This window comes from Ascaphus truei, unplaced genomic scaffold (assembly GCF_040206685.1).
Source record: "Ascaphus truei isolate aAscTru1 unplaced genomic scaffold, aAscTru1.hap1 HAP1_SCAFFOLD_673, whole genome shotgun sequence".
Lineage (NCBI taxonomy): Eukaryota > Metazoa > Chordata > Amphibia > Anura > Ascaphidae > Ascaphus > Ascaphus truei.
The window spans coordinates 161,642-178,492 of record NW_027457006.1 but is presented as its reverse complement, the minus strand read 5'-3'; the positions used below and the strand labels follow the sequence as shown (position 1 = coordinate 178,492).

Genomic DNA, 16,851 nt, shown 5'->3' with positions numbered 1-16,851 from the left:
GTCCTAGAGATGTCATATCTCGGCACAGTCCTAGAGGTATCCTATCTGTACGGTCCTAGAGATGTCATATATCTCGGCACAGTCCTAGAGGTATCCTATCTGTACGGTCCTAGAGATGTCATATCTCTGCATGGTCTTAGAGGTATCCTATGTGTACAGCCCTAGAGGTGCCAGTCTGTGCAGACACTCCTAGGGGTGCCCGTCTCCTTGGCTGTCCTGGAGGTGCCCTGCCTGTGTAACCAGTCCTAGAGGTGCCACCCTGAGTGGGTAATGCCCCCTGTTGGATGGAGCTGTAATTAGCCCTGATTAGCTGCTCATCACCTAATTAATATGCAGGAGCAGCGCTCGCCGGCTGTATCCGTGTATCTGTCACTGACGCAACTGAGCTACATGTGGGCAGTATACAGAATATACATATAGACACAGGGGCATTACACGGATATACATGGTTGGGAACGTGTGTACACATGTATACATGATATACACACACACACACACACTATATAACTATATATATATATACAAATGTAAATACAACTGTATGCTCATCTGCATGTCTTAGGCAGGTCTGCAACCCCGCCTTTCCCCCCATTATCCCCCAGCACACAGCACTTCCACTGCAGCAAGGGATTCTGGGAAATGACATGCAGCCCTGCCTTTCACCATTATCCCCCAGCACACAGCGCTTCCACTGCAGCAAGGGATTCTGGGAAATGACATGCAGCCCTGCCTTTCACCATTATCCCCCAGCACACAGCACTTCCACTGCAGCAAGGGATTCTGGGACATGACATGCAGCCCGCCTTTCCCCATTATCCCCCAGCACACAGCGCTTCCACTGCAGCAAGGGATTCTGGGAAATGACATGCAGCCCTGCCTTTCCCCCATTATCCCCCAGCACACAGCACTTCCACTGCAGCAAGGGATTTGGGAAATGACATGCAGCCCTGCCTTTCACCATTATCCCCCAGCACACAGCACTTCCACTGCAGCAAGGGATTCTGGGAAATGACATGCAGCCCCGCCTTTCCCCATTATCACACAGCAAACAGCACTTCCACTGCAGCAAGGGATTCTGGGACATGACATGCAGCCCCGCCTTTCACCATTATCCCCCAGCACACAGCACTTCCACTGCAGCAAGGGATTCTGGGAAATGACATGCAGCCCTGCCTTTCCCCATTATCCCCCAGCACACAGCACTTCCACTGCAGCAAGGGATTCTGGGAAATGACATGCAGCCCCGCCTTTCACCATTATCCCCCAGCACACAGCACTTCCACTGCAGCAAGGGATTCTGGGAAATGACATGCAGCCCGCCTTTCACCATTATCCCCCAGCACTTCCACTGCAGCAAGGGATTCTGGGAAATGACATGCAGCCCCGCCTTTCACCATTATCCCCCAGCACACAGCACTTCCACTGCAGCAAGGGATTCTGGGACATGACATGCAGCCCTGCCTTTCACCATTATCCCCCAGCACACAGCACTTCCACTGCAGCAAGGGATTCTGGGAAATGACATGCAGCCCCGCCTTTCACCATTATCCCCCAGCACACAGCACTTCCACTGCAGCAAGGGATTCTGGGAAATGACATGCAGCCCGCCTTTCACCATTATCCCCCAGCACTTCCACTGCAGCAAGGGATTCTGGGAAATGACATGCAGCCCCGCCTTTCACCATTATCCCCCAGCACACAGCACTTCCACTGCAGCAAGGGATTCTGGGAAATGACATGCAGCCCGCCTTTCACCATTATCCCCCAGCACTTCCACTGCAGCAAGGGATTCTGGGAAATGACATGCAGCCCCGCCTTTCACCATTATCCCCCAGCACACAGCACTTCCACTGAAGCAAGGGATTCTGGGAAATCACATGCAGCCCTGCCTTTCACCATTATCACCCAGCACACAGCACTTCCACTGCAGCAAGGGATTCTGGGAAATGACATGCAGCCCCGCCTTTCACCATTATCCCCCAGCACACAGCACTTCCACTGCAGCAAGGGATTCTGGGAAATGACATGCAGCCCCGCCTTTCACCATTATCCCCCCCGCACACAGCGCTTCCACTGCAGCAAGGGATTCTGGGAAATGACATGCAGCCCGCCTTTCACCATTATCCCCCAGCACTTCCACTGCAGCAAGGGATTCTGGGAAATGACATGCAGCCCCGCCTTTCACCATTATCCCCCAGCACACAGCACTTCCACTGCAGCAAGGGATTCTGGGACATGACATGCAGCCCCGCCTTTCACCATTATCCCCCAGCACACAGCACTTCCACTGTAGCAAGGGATTCTGGGAAATGACATGCAGCCCCGCCTTTCACCATTATCCCCCAGCACACAGCGCTTCCACTGCAGCAAGGGATTCTGGGAAATGACATGCAGCCCCGCCTTTCACCATTATCCCCCAGCACTTCCACTGCAGCAAGGGATTCTGGGAAATGACATGCAGCCCCGCCTTTCACCATTATCCCCCAGCACACAGCACTTCCACTGCAGCAAGGGATTCTGGGACATGACATGCAGCCCTGCCTTTCACCATTATCCCCCAGCACACAGCACTTCCACTGCAGCAAGGGATTCTGGGAAATGACATGCAGCCCCGCCTTTCACCATTATCCCCCAGCACACAGCACTTCCACTGCAGCAAGGGATTCTGGGAAATGACATGCAGCCCGCCTTTCACCATTATCCCCCAGCACTTCCACTGCAGCAAGGGATTCTGGGAAATGACATGCAGCCCCGCCTTTCACCATTATCCCCAGCACACAGCACTTCCACTGCAGCAAGGGATTCTGGGACATGACATGCAGCCCTGCCTTTCACCATTATCCCCCAGCACACAGCACTTCCACTGCAGCAAGGGATTCTGGGAAATGACATGCAGCCCCGCCCTTCACCATTATCACCCAGCACACAGCACTTCCACTGCAGGAAGGGATTCTGGGGAATAACATGCAAATGAGCACACAGTGCCACTTTTTGCTTCAAAAACCATTTTTAACATGGTTCCCTATAGGCTTAAGCTTGCTGCATGGTCACTGCTTTGAGCACAGCCAGGGTTAAGGTGCATACCCAGAAAACCCACCCACAGACAGCCGTTTCGACCTTTATGGGTCTCATCAGTGTGGGGTTGGTAAACTGGGTATGCAGAGAAGCTAAAGGATGGGGTTTACCATACTGAGTTAAGTTATGGTGAGTATATACACACACACACATATATATGTATGTAAATGAAAGAAGAAAAAAGGTATCCCTCAAAAAGCACTCAGGTGTACACAAGTATATACATTTATTAATAATTACATCACAAAAACACACACAGTTAAAACAATCTCTAGTTCCTCCTCAATATATAGTAATAATGCCTGCAGCCCTAGATAGAAGAGAGCCTCTCTATCGTGCCAAATCGGACACAAAATAATTGATGAATCTCAACTGAGGGTGATGAGGCATGCAGCCAGCCTCCCACCTACAAGACCAGCGGGTCTGGAAAGAGTCCTGGTGACACAATACTACCCTTAGTCTGCAGCAAAGATACGCCCGGAGTACAGGGGAACCGGGGCGAGAATGTAGTGACCGCAGTGACGACCGCTAAGTGTTTCAGAAATAAAATCAGCCTGTGGTAGTGAGCCTCCTAAGAAAAAGCAACCCAGAGCTGTAAGTTCCTGGGAGCGGCTCCACCGCCAAACGCGCATCGGCGACGTTCCTAGCGCTGTATCAGGAGTAGGAGTACTCGAGCAGGGCTGAGCCAGTACTGAGAGCTGAAGTCCTGAACAGATGGGTCAGCCACTTGGAGTATGCCGACACCGATGGCCGCTGGATCACCGCTTCGCCACCAGGGATCCACGGAGAAGTAAATGCTGAAACCACGGAGGTACTAAGAGAGTGCACACAAGGAAACAGCCCCGACGTACGTTTCGCCAAGCGCTTCGTCCGAGGGCTTAAGGAGGATGCAGACATTCGATGTATTCATGTCGCGTCCCCCATGACGTAGGACCAATAAAAACCGTTCAGCGCTGAACCGGCGCAGCTGATTCGCCAGCCCGATTACACTGCCACACAAGGTTGTACTCAAAGTATGCGTTACAAATAACTGTTTGGTGCTCTACATGTAAGAGAAAAATAATGAATCTCACTAACATACAGAGAAGACACGAGGCAAACAGTAAACAGTTATTGCAGCGTTAGACACTTAAACACTTCAACCGTCACACTAATTGTACAGATAAGGAGAGAGATTTCAGACTCCGTCAGAAACACCACACCGAACCCCAGCAAGCTCTTTTTGGGAACCCCTGAGCACCCACAAAATATATATGTATATAAGTGTCAAAAAAGGAGAGCTAATGAGCGTGGCAAATGTATACAAGAAGCGACAGAGAAGCCCAATGCCACTTCCAATATGGCAAAAATACACAGTAAAATACTTATATATTCTCTTGGAAAAGGGTCATTTAGTTTAACCCTTTGGCCAAAGCGTTGTAAGCCTGTGAGCCACGACAAGGCAGACCCTGTTCACAGGTCCTAACACTACCAGATAAAATACTAATATACCTCTATTAGGATTCTCATTTATCTCTATTAGGAGGGAGAAAGACCAACATTGACCGTCAGAAAGACGTCACAAACTTAGGCACATTCAAGGTGGTACAGACAGAAACGACAGTAATAGCTACACTTATCAAGTAATAGCATAATGCACGAGTTAAAAATGTAAACCATCTATTCTAAATGTAAAATATACACTATATATGACATATCACTCTACTCTCTCCTAGATCTGTCTCCGCGTCTCCCCTCCTGAAATCCCTCTCCTGGCTTCCGATCAAATCCCGCATCTCACACTCCATTCTTCTCCTCACTTTTAAAGCTTTACATTCTTCTGCCCCTCCATACATCTCATCCCTAATTTCTCGGTATGCACCATCCCGACTCCTGCGTTCTTCTCAAGGATGTCTTCTCTCTACCCCCTTTGTATCTAAAACCCTCTCCCGCCTTAACCCTTTCTCACTGACTGCCCCACACCTCTGGAATGCCCTTCCCCTCAGTACCCGACTAGCACCCTCTCTATCCACCTTTAAGACCCACCTTAAGACACACTTGCGTAAAGAAGCATATGAATAGCACTGTGGATATTCTGAACACATGATACATAAAGCTTGGCCCCCTGCAGACGCACTTACCAGAACTCCCTCCTCCTGTCTCTGTACGTTCTCCCTACCTACCAATTAGATTGTAAGCTCCTCGGGGCAGAGACTCCTCTTCCTTAATGTTATGTTTATGTCTGAAGCACTTATTCTCATGATCTGTTATTTATATTATCTGTTATTTATTCGATTACCACATGTATTACTGCTGTGAAGCGCTATGTACATTAATGGCGCTATATAAATAAAGACATACAATACAATACAATATATTTGAGTAGAGATGATAAATCAAGAATATTATAGTTCTATTTATTATTATTGAAGAATCATCGTAATTCTTCCAACCTCAATTAAAATCCAAAAATATACACACACCGCTAATATTACACTATAATAAAGTAATGAATTAGAGATATCCCGGACGAAGCGGTTGGCGAAACGTACGTCGGGGCTCCTTGTGTGCACTCTCTTAATACCTCCGTGGTTTCACCATTTACTTCTCCGTGGATCCCTGGTGGCGAAGCGGTGATCCAGCGGCCATCGGTGTCGGCATACTCCAAGTGGCTGACCCATCTGGTCAGGACTTGAGCTCTCAGTACTGGCTCAGCCCTGCTCGAGTACTCCTACTCCTGATACAGCGTTAGGAACGTCGCCGATGCGCGTTTGCCGGTGGAGCCGCTCGCAGGAACTTACAGCTCTGGGTTGCTTTTTCTTAGGAGGCTCACTACCACAGGCTGATTTTATTTCTGAAACACTTAGCGTCGTCACTGCGGTCACTACATTCTCGCCCCGGTTCCCCTGTACTCCGGGCGTATCTTTGCTGCAGACTAAGGGTAGTATTGTGTCACCAGGACTCTTTCCAGACCCGCTGGTCTTGTAGGTGGGAGGCTGGCTGCATGCCTCATCACCCTCAGTTGTGATTCATCAATTATTTTGTGTCCGATTTGGCACGATAGAGAGGCTCTCTTCTATCTAGGGCTGCAGGCATTATTACTATATATTGAGGAGGAACTAGAGATTGTTTTAACGGTGTGTGTTTTTGTGCTGTAATTATTAATAAATGTATATACTCGAGAGATACCTTTCTCTTCTTCCGTTTACATATTCACATTATCCCCAGCACCGTCAGCAGCTGGTTACGTTAAAGCTTATTTCGTCTGATTTAGGTACTTTATATATATTTGTTCAGTTGCAGGTATTTTTTCATTTCCCGTGTATATATGTGTCTCTGTCTGTCTGTCTGTCTGTCTGTCTGTCTCTCTCTGTCTGTCTCTCTCTCTGTCTCTCTGTCTGTCTCTCTCTCTGTCTCTCTCTCTGTCTCTCTCTCTGTCTCTCTCTCTCTCTCTCTCTCTGTCTCTCTCGCTCTCGCTCTCTCTCTCTCTCTCTCTCTCTCTCTCTCTCTCTCTCTCTCTCGCTCTCTCTCTCTCCTGTATTCTTTGTGAAGCGCTGAGTACACTTTTGGCGCTATGTAAATAAAGACACAATACCTTACACAGATGAGCGGGAGAGAGATATTGGATTAAACATAAAGGATTTTAAGGGTGGTGGCATTATACAGGACATCATAGAAACCTCACATCGTATTAGGTGCCATATACATTTACTGTATAGAATAAGAGCTGATGGTAAAGGATTTATAAACATATTGAACATTATAGGAATATTCCACACAATCCTATACAGATGTAGCACATCATACAGAAAATCGTCTAGTTATAACATACTGAACAATACACTAAATAAATGTAGGCTATTATATAGATACTAAGTATTATAACAGGGAATATAATAATATATAACAGTACAGTATATGGTTATTATAGAGCTATTAAACACTACTAAACTAATCTAGAGGTATGTAACTTTCTATAGACTATTATATATAGGCCATTACATAGAATATTATAGATATACATCCACATATTGTATATGGGGTGTCTTGTGGGGTATTGTGGAGCCAGACTACTGGATCCCAATGTATATGGAAGTGCATTGAAATGGGAAGGGGTTGGTGGGTGTAATGGGATCTCAGCTCACTTGTGACCTCTTGTGTTCAGATATAGGAAGTGCAAGGCTATGTATTTATTTATGACGCCGGCGGTCAGGGGGTCTCACAGTCTATGAGATCTGGCTCCAGGTCCCAGTTGGGGTTGTCCCCTCTAAACCGCGGCCCCCCGCTCTTTTTTGCCACCACCACCTGCCCGCAGCCCAGCAGCGTCACTGCCACTTCAGTGGCCAGCTCGATCGCCCGCCGCTTCACCACCAGGGGATCCAGCACTGCGGCTGGCGGCGCCCCGTCCTCCTCCTCCCCCACCCCCGCGCCCGTCTCCCCCGCCAGGTGCCGCGCCCTCAGCTCCCCCATCGCCCTGGCCTCGTCCAGACCCCAGTTCCGAGCTAGCGCCCGCGGCAGGGTCTCCAGCGCCCGGGCGAACGCCAGGAGCCCGTGCTGCTCCAGACCCGGTTGGCCGCGCCCCAGCGCCTCCAGGTGTAAGCTGACCTCGACCTCGGCCGCGCCGGCGCCGGCCACCATCCGCGGCTCCTCCCTCAGCGCTCTGCAGCACTGCACCGCCCCCCTCACCGCCTCCTCCGCCGCCCCCAGCAGCTCCTCTGTGGCCCCTCTCACCACCACCGTCACCAGGCCCTTGCCGGCTCCGGGGCGCGGCTCGAACACCACCACGGGTTGCCCGCCGATCTCGCTGGGGTACACCCGCTGGCACCGCCCCAACTCCTCGTCCTCTGGCGCCCGATGGTCGGCGAGCAGAGCGCGGGCCCCGGTGGCCAGCTCTAGCTCGCGCGCCTGGCTCCGACGCTCCAGGCGCACCGCCAGCAGCCCCGCCCGGTCGCAGAAGTGCAGCGCCAGCTCGCTGACCGCGCCGGCCACCGCCAGCACGGTCACCCCGGCCTGAATCAGCGCCTCCACCCTGGCTTCCTCCACCCGCTCCCTCCCGGGCCCCAGCTCCTCCAGCTCCCTCGCCCCGCACAGCCGGGCGGTGCCAGCCGCCCGCGTCTTCTGCTCGCCAAACGGGCACAGGTAGAGCGCCAGCCTGGCGCTGCCCGTCTGCCTCCGCGTGCCCAAGGGCTCCAACGGCATCACCGCCCCCCGTAACACCCAGGAGTCCTCCAGCGTGCCCCCCAGGAAGCCCAGCACCCGCAAAGTCTCTGGCCCGCCGTCTCCTGTGCTGGCCCACGCCGCCAGGCGGCCCAGCGCGGTGCCGTGGTCCAGCATGGCGGACGCCAACGCGTAGCCCAAGGAGGTGGAGAGGGACGGGGGTGGCAGCGGGGGGCTCTGGAAGATGCCCCCGGGCGGGGCGGATGCCAGTGTTCCAGATTCTGTGGCAGATGCCGACGTCTTTGAGTCCGTGGCTGATTGTGGGTGGCACTGAGCGTTATCCTCCGGCGGCGTCGGTGCCGGCGTGGCGGAGGCCGCAGGTGAGAGAGAGTTGCCCGACGCCACGGTTCCCGTCTCTGCGGATGCCCCCGACGGGCTCAGGCTGTTGCCCTCGGGCGGGGCAGCCGGTAACACATCGGCGCTCCAGCAGCCGGCCGCCTTGAAGCCGCACTCCTCCCCCGGCGTAAAACTCAGCGCTTCCAGCTTCTGCGCGGCTTGGGCGCGCGCCAGCCGGAACCCGCGGCACAGCTCGGGCGCCGGCACCCCGGCCCTCAGCAAGACCTCCGCCTCCGCCATCAGAGCCGCCGCCAGCAGCAGCACGGCGCCGGCGCCCTCCCCGCACTCCCGCGCCTGCGTCTCGCAGGCCTGCCGCGCCAGGACGCCCGCCGGGTGCTCCAGCTCCAGCTCAGCCAGCACGGTGCCGGCGCTGCCCGTGACCACGACCTTGCCCAGCCGGTTGGTGAGGAGCTTGAGGCCGCCGCGGGGGCCGTAGCAGGGGCGCAGGGAGAGCGCCAGCGGGGCCAGGGCGGCGGCGTGACGCAGGGCGCACTCTTCCGTGCCCGTGAAGATGCGGGTGCCGGGCTTCTGGGTCTGCGGGAGGCCGGGGGGGATGGGGACGTGGGCGGCCATTATCTGCAGGGGGGGAAGGGAGATCATTGTGCGTGTTATAGGGAGATCATTGTGCGTGTTATAGGGAGAGATAGTTCTGCGTGTTATGTAGAGAGATATGTGTTTGTTATATAAAGAGATAGCTGTGTGTACGTGTTATATAGAGAGATAGCTGTGTGTGTTATATGGAGAAATAGTTGTGTGTGTGTGTGTTATATAGAGAGATAGCTGTGTGTTATAGAGAGAGAGATAGCTGTGCGTGTGTGTGTGTTATATAGAGAGATAGCTGTGTGTTATATAGAGAGATAGCTGTGTGTGTTTATATATAGAGATAGCTGTGTGTGTGTTATATAGAGAGATAGTTGTGTGTGTTTATATATAGAGATAGCTGTGTGTGTTATATAGAGATAACTGTGTATGTTATATAGAGAGAGAGTTCTGCGTGTTATATAGAGATATGTGTGTGTTATATAGAGAGATAGCTGTGTGTGTGTTACATAGAGAGATAGCTGTGTGTGTTATATAGAGAGATAGCTGTGTGTGTTATATAGAGAGATAGCTGTGCGTGTGATATATAGAGATAGCTGTGTGTGTTATATAGAGAGATAGCTGTGTGTGTTATATAGAGAGAGATAGCTGTGTGTGTTATATAGAGAGAGACAGCTGTGTGTGTTATATAGAGAGAGATAGCTGTATGTGTGTTATGTAGAGAGATATAGCTGTGTGTGTTATATATAGAGATAGCTGTGTGTGTTATATAGACAGAGATAGCTGTGCGTGTGTTATATAGAGAGAGATAGCTGTGTGTGTGTTATATAGAGAGAGATAGCTGAGCGTGTGTTCTATAGAGAGATATCTGTGTGTGTTTATATAGAGATAGCTGTGCGTGTGTTATATATAGAGAGATAGCTGTGTGTGTTATATAGAGAGATAGCTGTGTGTGTTATATAGAGAGAGATAGCTGTGTGTTATATATATATAGAGAGAGCTGTGTGTGTGTTATATAGAGAGATAGCTGTGTGTTATATAGAGAGAGATAGCTGTATGTGTGTTATGTAGAGAGATATAGCTGTGTGTGTTATATATAGAGATAGCTGTGTGTGTTATATAGAGAGAGAGATAGCTGTGTGTGTGTTATATAGAGAGATAGCTGTGTGTGTGTTATATATTTCTCTCCTCTCTGTATCTCCCCCCTTCTCTCTCTCCCCCCTTATCTCTCACCCCCTTCTCTCTCTCTCTTCCCATATCTCTCCCCCTTATATATATCTCTCTCTCTCCTTATCTCTCTCTCGCCTCTCTCTCCCTATCTCTCTCCCTATATCTTTCCCCCTTATCCCTCTCTCCTTATCTCTCTCTCTCCCCTTATCTCTATCTCCATTTATCTCTCTCCCCCTTATCTCTCTCTCCCCTTATCTCTCTCTCCCCTTATCTCTCTCTCCCCTTATCTCTCTCTCCCCCTTATCTCTCTCTCCCCCTATCTCTCTATCTCCCTTTATCTCTCACTCTTCCCTTATCTCTCTCCCCTTATCTCTCTCTCGCCTTGTCTCTCTTCCCCCTTATCTATCTATCTCCCGCTCTTCCCTTATCTCTCGCCCCTTATCTCTCCCTCCCCTTATCTCTCTCTCTCCCCTTATCTCTATCTCCCGCTCTTCCCTTATCTCTCCCCTTCTCTCTCTCTCTCCCCTTTTCTCTCTCTCCCCTTCTCTCTCTCCTTATATCTCTCTCTCCCCTTCTCTCTATCTCCCTTCATCTCTCTATTCTTCTCTCTCCTTATCTCTCCCCTTATCTCTCACCCTTATCTCTATCTCCCTTTAGCTCTCTCTCACCCTTATCTCTCTCTCCTTATCTATCCCCTTATCTCTCTCTCCTTATCTTTATCTCCCCTTATCTCTGTGGCTCTCCTGTCTCTCTCCCCTTAACTCTATCACCCCTTATCTCTGTCTGTCTCTCCTTATCTCTCTCTCTCTCTCTCCCCTTCTCTCTCTCCTTCTCTCTCTCTCTCCCCTTATCTCTCTCCCCTTATCTCTCTCCTTATCTATCGCGCTACCCTTATCTTTATCTCCCCTTATCTCTGTCTCTCTCTCCCCTTATCTCTATCTCCCCTTATCTCTCTCCCCTTATCTCTCTCCTTATCTATCGCTCTACCCTTATCTTTATCTCCCCTTATCTCTGTCTCTCTCTCCCCTTATCTCTCTCTCCCCTTATCTCTCTCCCCTTATCTCTCTCCTTATCTATCGCTCTACCCTTATCTTTATCTCCCCTTATCTCTGTCTCTCTCTCCCCTTATCTCTATCTCCCCTTATCTCTCTCTCCTTATCTCTGTCTCTCTCTCCCCTTATCTCTCTCCCCTTATCTCTCTCCTTATCTATCGCTCTACCCTTATCTTTATCTCCCCTTATCTCTGTCTGTCTCTCCTTATCTCTCTCTCTCTCCCCTTCTCTCTCTCCTTCTCTCTCTCCTTATCTCTCTCCCCTTATCTCTCTATCTCCCCTTATCTCTCTATCTCCCCTTATCTTTATCTCCCCTTATCTCTGTCTCTCTCTCTCCTTATCTCTCCCCTTATCTCTCTATCTCCCCTTATCTCTCTATCTCCCCTTATCTCTCTATCTCCCCTTATCTATATCTCCCCTTTTCTCTGTCTCTCTCTCCCCTTATCTCTCTCCCCTTATCTCTCTATCTCCCCTTATCTCTCTATCTCCCCTTATCTTTATCTCCCCTTATCTATGTCTCTCTCTCCCCTTATCTCTCTCCCCGTATCTCTCCCCTGATCGCTATATACCTGTATCGCTCTCCCCTAATCTCTATATACCTGTATCTCTCTCCTTATCGCTATATACCCGTATCTCTCCCTGTATCTCCCTTGATCGCTATATACCTGTATCGCTCTCCCCGTATCTCCCCTGGTCGCTATATACCTGTATCGCTCTCCCTGTATCTCTCTCCTGATCTCTATATACCTGTATCTCTCCCCTGATCGCTATATACCCGTATCTCTCCCTGTATCTCTCTCCTGATCTCTATATACCTGTATCTCTCCCCTGATCGCTATATACCCGTATCTCTCCCCGTATCTCCCCGTATCTCTCCCCGTATCTCCCCATATCTCTCCCCTGATCGCTATATACCTGTATCTCTCCCCGTATCTCTCCCCTGATCGCTATATACCCGTATCTCTCCCCGTATCTCCCCTTATCGCTATATACCCGTATCTCTCCCCGTATCTCCCCTGATCGCTATATACCCGTATCTCTCCCCGTATCTCCCCTTATTGCTATATACCCGTATCTCTCCCTGTATCTCCGCTGATCGCTATATACCCGTATCTCTCCCCGTATCTCCCCTGATCGCTATATACCCGTATCTCTCCCCGTATCTCCTCTGATCGCTATATACCCGTATCTCTCCCCGTATCTCCCTTGATCGCTATATACCCGTATCTCTCCCCGTATCTCCCTTGATCGCTATATACCCGTATCTCTCCCCGTATCTCTCCCCTGATCGCTATATACCCGTATCTCTCCCCGTCTCTCCCCTGATCGCTATATACCCGTATCTCTCCCCGTATCTCCCCGTATCTCTCCCCGTATCTCCCTTGATCGCTATATACCCGTATCTCTCCCCGTATCTCCCCTTATCTCTCCCCGTATCTCTCCCCTGATCGCTATATACCCGTATCTCTCCCCGTCTCTCCCCTGATCGCTATATACCCGTATCTCTCCCCGTATCTCCCCGTATCTCTCCCCGTATCTCCCCTGATCGCTATATACCTGTATCTCTCCCCGTATCTCTCCCCGTATCTCTCCCCTGATCGCTATATACCTGTATCGCTCTCCCCGTATCTCTCCCCTGATCGCTATATACCTGTATCGCTCTCCCCGTATCTCCCCGTATCTTCCTGTATCTCTCCCCTGATCACTATATACCTGTATCTCTCCCCGTATCTCTCCCCGTATCTCTCCCCGTATCTCTCCCCTGATCGCTATATACCTGTATCGCTCTCCCCGTATCTCCCCCCGTATCTCTCCCTGTATCTCCCCTGATCGCTATATACCCGTATCTCTCCCCGTATCTCCCCTGATCGCTATATACCCGTATCTCTCCCCGTATCTCTCCCCGTATCTCCCTTGATCGCTATATACCCGTATCTCTCCCCGTATCTCCCCTGATCGCTATATACCCGTATCTCTCTCCGTATCTCTCCCCGTATCTCCCCTGATCGCTATATACCCATATCTCTCTCCGTATCTCTCCCCGTATCTCCCCTGATCGCTATATACCCGTATCTCTCCCCGTATCTCTCCCCGTATCTCCCCTGATCGCTATATACCCGTATCTCTCCCCGTATCTCTCCCCGTATCTCTCCCCTGATCGCTATATACCTGTATCGCTCTCCCCGTATCTCCCCGTATCTCTATATACCTGTATCTCTCCCCGTATCTCCCTGTATCTCCCCGTATCTCTCCCCTGATCGCTATATACCTGTATCTCCCCGTACCTCTCCCCATATCTCTCCCCTGATCGCTATATACCTGTATCTCCCCGTATCTCTCCCCATATCTCTCCCCGTATCTCTCCCCTGATCGCTATATACCTGTATCTCCCCGTATCTCTCCCCTGATCGCTATATACCTGTATCTCCCCGTATCTCTCCCTGTATCTCTCCCCGTATCTCTCCTGATCGCTATATACCTGTATCTCTCCCCTGATCGCTCTCCCCGTATCTCCCCGTATCTCCCCGTATCTCTCCCCTGATCGCTATATACCTGTATCGCTCTCCCCGTATCTCCCCGTATCTCTCCCCGTATCTCTCCCCGTATCTCCCCTGATCGCTATATACCCGTATCTCTCCCCGTATCTCCCCTGATCGCTATATACCCGTATCTCTCTCCGTATCTCTCCCCGTATCTCCCCTGATCGCTATATACCCGTATCTCTCCCCGTATCTCCCCTGATCGCTATATACCCGTATCTCTCCCCGTATCTCTCCCCGTATCTCCCCTGATCGCTATATACCCGTATCTCTCCCCGTATCTCTCCCCGTATCTCTCCCCTGATCGCTATATACCCGTATCTCTCCCCGTATCTCCCCTGATCGCTATATACCCGTATCTCTCCCCGTATCTCTCCCCGTATCTCTCCCCTGATCGCTATATACCTGTATCTCTCCCCGTATCTCTTCCCGTATCTCTCCGTATCTCTCCCCTGATCGCTATATACCTGTATCTCCCCGTATCTCTCCCCTGATCGCTATATACCTGTATCTCCCCGTATCTCTCCCCTGATCGCTATATACCTGTATCTCCCCATATCTCTCCCCATATCTCTCCCCTGATCGCTATATACCTGTATCGCTCTCCCCGTATCTCTCCCCGTCTCTCCCCGTATCTCTCCCCGTATCTCCCCTGATCGCTATATACCTGTATCGCTCTCCCCGTATCTCTCCCCTGATCGCTATATACCTGTATCTCCCCGTATCTCCCCTGATCACTATATACCTGTATCGCTCTCCCCGTATCTCTCCGTATCTCCCCCCGTATCTCCCCCCTGATCGCTATATACCTGTATCGCTCTCCCCGTATCTCCCCGTATTTCTCCGTATCTCCCCCCGTATCTCTCCCCTGATCGCTATATACCTGTATCTCTCCCCGTATCTCCCCTGATCGCTATATACCTGTATCGCTCTCCCCGTATCTCTCCCCTGATCGCTATATACCTGTATCTCTCCCCGTATCTCCCCGTATCTCTCCCCTGATCACTATATACCTGTATCGCTCTCCCCGTATCTCTCCGTATCTCCCCCCGTATCTCCCCCCTGATCGCTATATACCTGTATCGCTCTCCCCGTATCTCCCCGTATTTCTCCGTATCTCCCCCCGTATCTCTCCCCTGATCGCTATATACCTGTATCGCTCTCCCCGTATCTCTCCCCTGATCGCTATATACCTGTATCTCTCCCCGTATCTCCCCGTATCTCCCCTGATCGCTATATACCTGTATCGCTCTCCCCGTATCTCCCCTGATCGCTATATACCTGTATCGCTCTCCCCGTATCTCCCCGTATCTCTCCCCTGATCGCTATATACCTGTATCGCTCTCCCCGTATCTCCCCTGATCGCTATATACCTGTATCGCTATCCCCGTATCTCCCCTGATCGCTATATACCTGTATCGCTCTCCCCGTATCTCCCCGTATCTCTCCCCTGATCGCTATATACCTTTATCTCTCCCCGTATCTCCCCGTATCTCTCCCCGTATCTCTCCCCGTATCTCTCCCCTGATCGCTATATACCTGTATCTCTCCCCGTATCTTTCCCCGTATCTCTCCCCTGATCGCTATATACCTGTATCTCTCCCCGTATCTCTTCCCGTATCTCCCCGTATCTCTCCCCTGATCGCTATATACCTGTATCTCCCCGTATCTCTCCCCTGATCGCTATATACCTGTATCGCTCTCCCCGTATCTCCCCGTATCTCTATATACCTGTATCTCTCCCCGTATCTCCCCGTATCTCCCCCCTGATCACTATATACCTGTATCTCCCCGTATCTCTCCCCTGATCGCTATATACCTGTATCTCTCCCTGTATCTCCCCGTATCTCACCCCTGATCGCTATATACCTGTATCTCCCCGTATCTCCCCGTATCTCTCCCCGTATCTCTCCCCTGATCGCTATATACCTGTATCTCTCCCCTGATCGCTATATACCTGTCTCTCCCCGTATCTCCCCCCTGATCGCTATATACCTGTATCTCCCCGTGTATCTCCCCCCTGTATCTCCCCTGATCGCTATATACCTGTATCTCCCCCCTGTATCTCCCCGTATCTCCCCTGATCGCTATATACCTGTATCTCCCCGTATCTCCCCTGATCGCTATATACCTGTATCTCCCCCCTGTATCTCCCCTGATTGCTATATACCTGTATCTCCCCCCTGTATCTCCCCGTATCTCCCCTGATCGCTATATACCTGTATCCCTCTCCCTGTATCTCTCCCCGTATCTCTCCCCTGATCGCTATATACCTGTATCTCCCCGTATCTCTCCCCGTATCTCCCCGTATCTCCCCGTATCTCTCCCCTGATCGCTATATACCTGTATCTCCCCCCTGTATCTCCCTTATCTCTCCCCTGATCGCTATATACCTGTACTGCACCGACACACTTTATTCGAGCAAATACCCAGTATGTACCTGGCAGATACCTGGAATGCGCCGCTCCTCACCTCTGACAAGCCCCGTTGCGTTTGCCTTCCCAGCCTGGGTTCATGCCTGGCTGACGGGCGGCTGATCTGTTAAATGATAATGATTAGGATTTAATAGGCTGCAATGCTTCGCGTGTCTACCAGATGGCATAAATTCATGAATTATAATGCAGTATATATATATATACTGTGCAGTATTGCAGCCAGCGGGAATAAAATGCTTCAATCCCTGCTTGGAAAATACCTCAATGCACTCGGGCAGAAAACAGTCACAAACCTCAATACACCCGGGTATACCCGAATTCGTGGGACTAGCCAAGCTCGAATAAAGTGTGTCGCCAGTGTATCTCCCCCCTGTATCTCCCCCCTGTATCTCCCCGTATCTCTATATACCTGTATCTCCCCCCTGATCGCTATATACCTGTATCTCCCCCTGTATCTCCCCGTATCTCTCCCCTGATCGCTATATACCTGTATCTCCCCGTATCCCC

General features: G+C 51.0%; 1 protein-coding gene across 1 annotated transcript; it reads right to left on the bottom strand.

The window, feature by feature from the left end:
• Nucleotides 1-6,676: 6,676 nt before the first annotated feature.
• Nucleotides 6,677-16,053, bottom strand: LOC142485941 (T-complex protein 1 subunit theta-like). Its single transcript, XM_075584605.1, has 2 exons — nt 16,041-16,053; nt 6,677-9,183 (listed from the first exon to the last, which is right to left on the bottom strand). Exon 2 carries the CDS (start codon nt 9,178-9,180, stop codon nt 7,264-7,266), a length of 1,917 nt encoding a protein of 638 aa, XP_075440720.1. The 5' UTR covers nt 9,181-9,183; nt 16,041-16,053; the 3' UTR covers nt 6,677-7,263.
• Nucleotides 16,054-16,851: the final 798 nt, after the last annotated feature.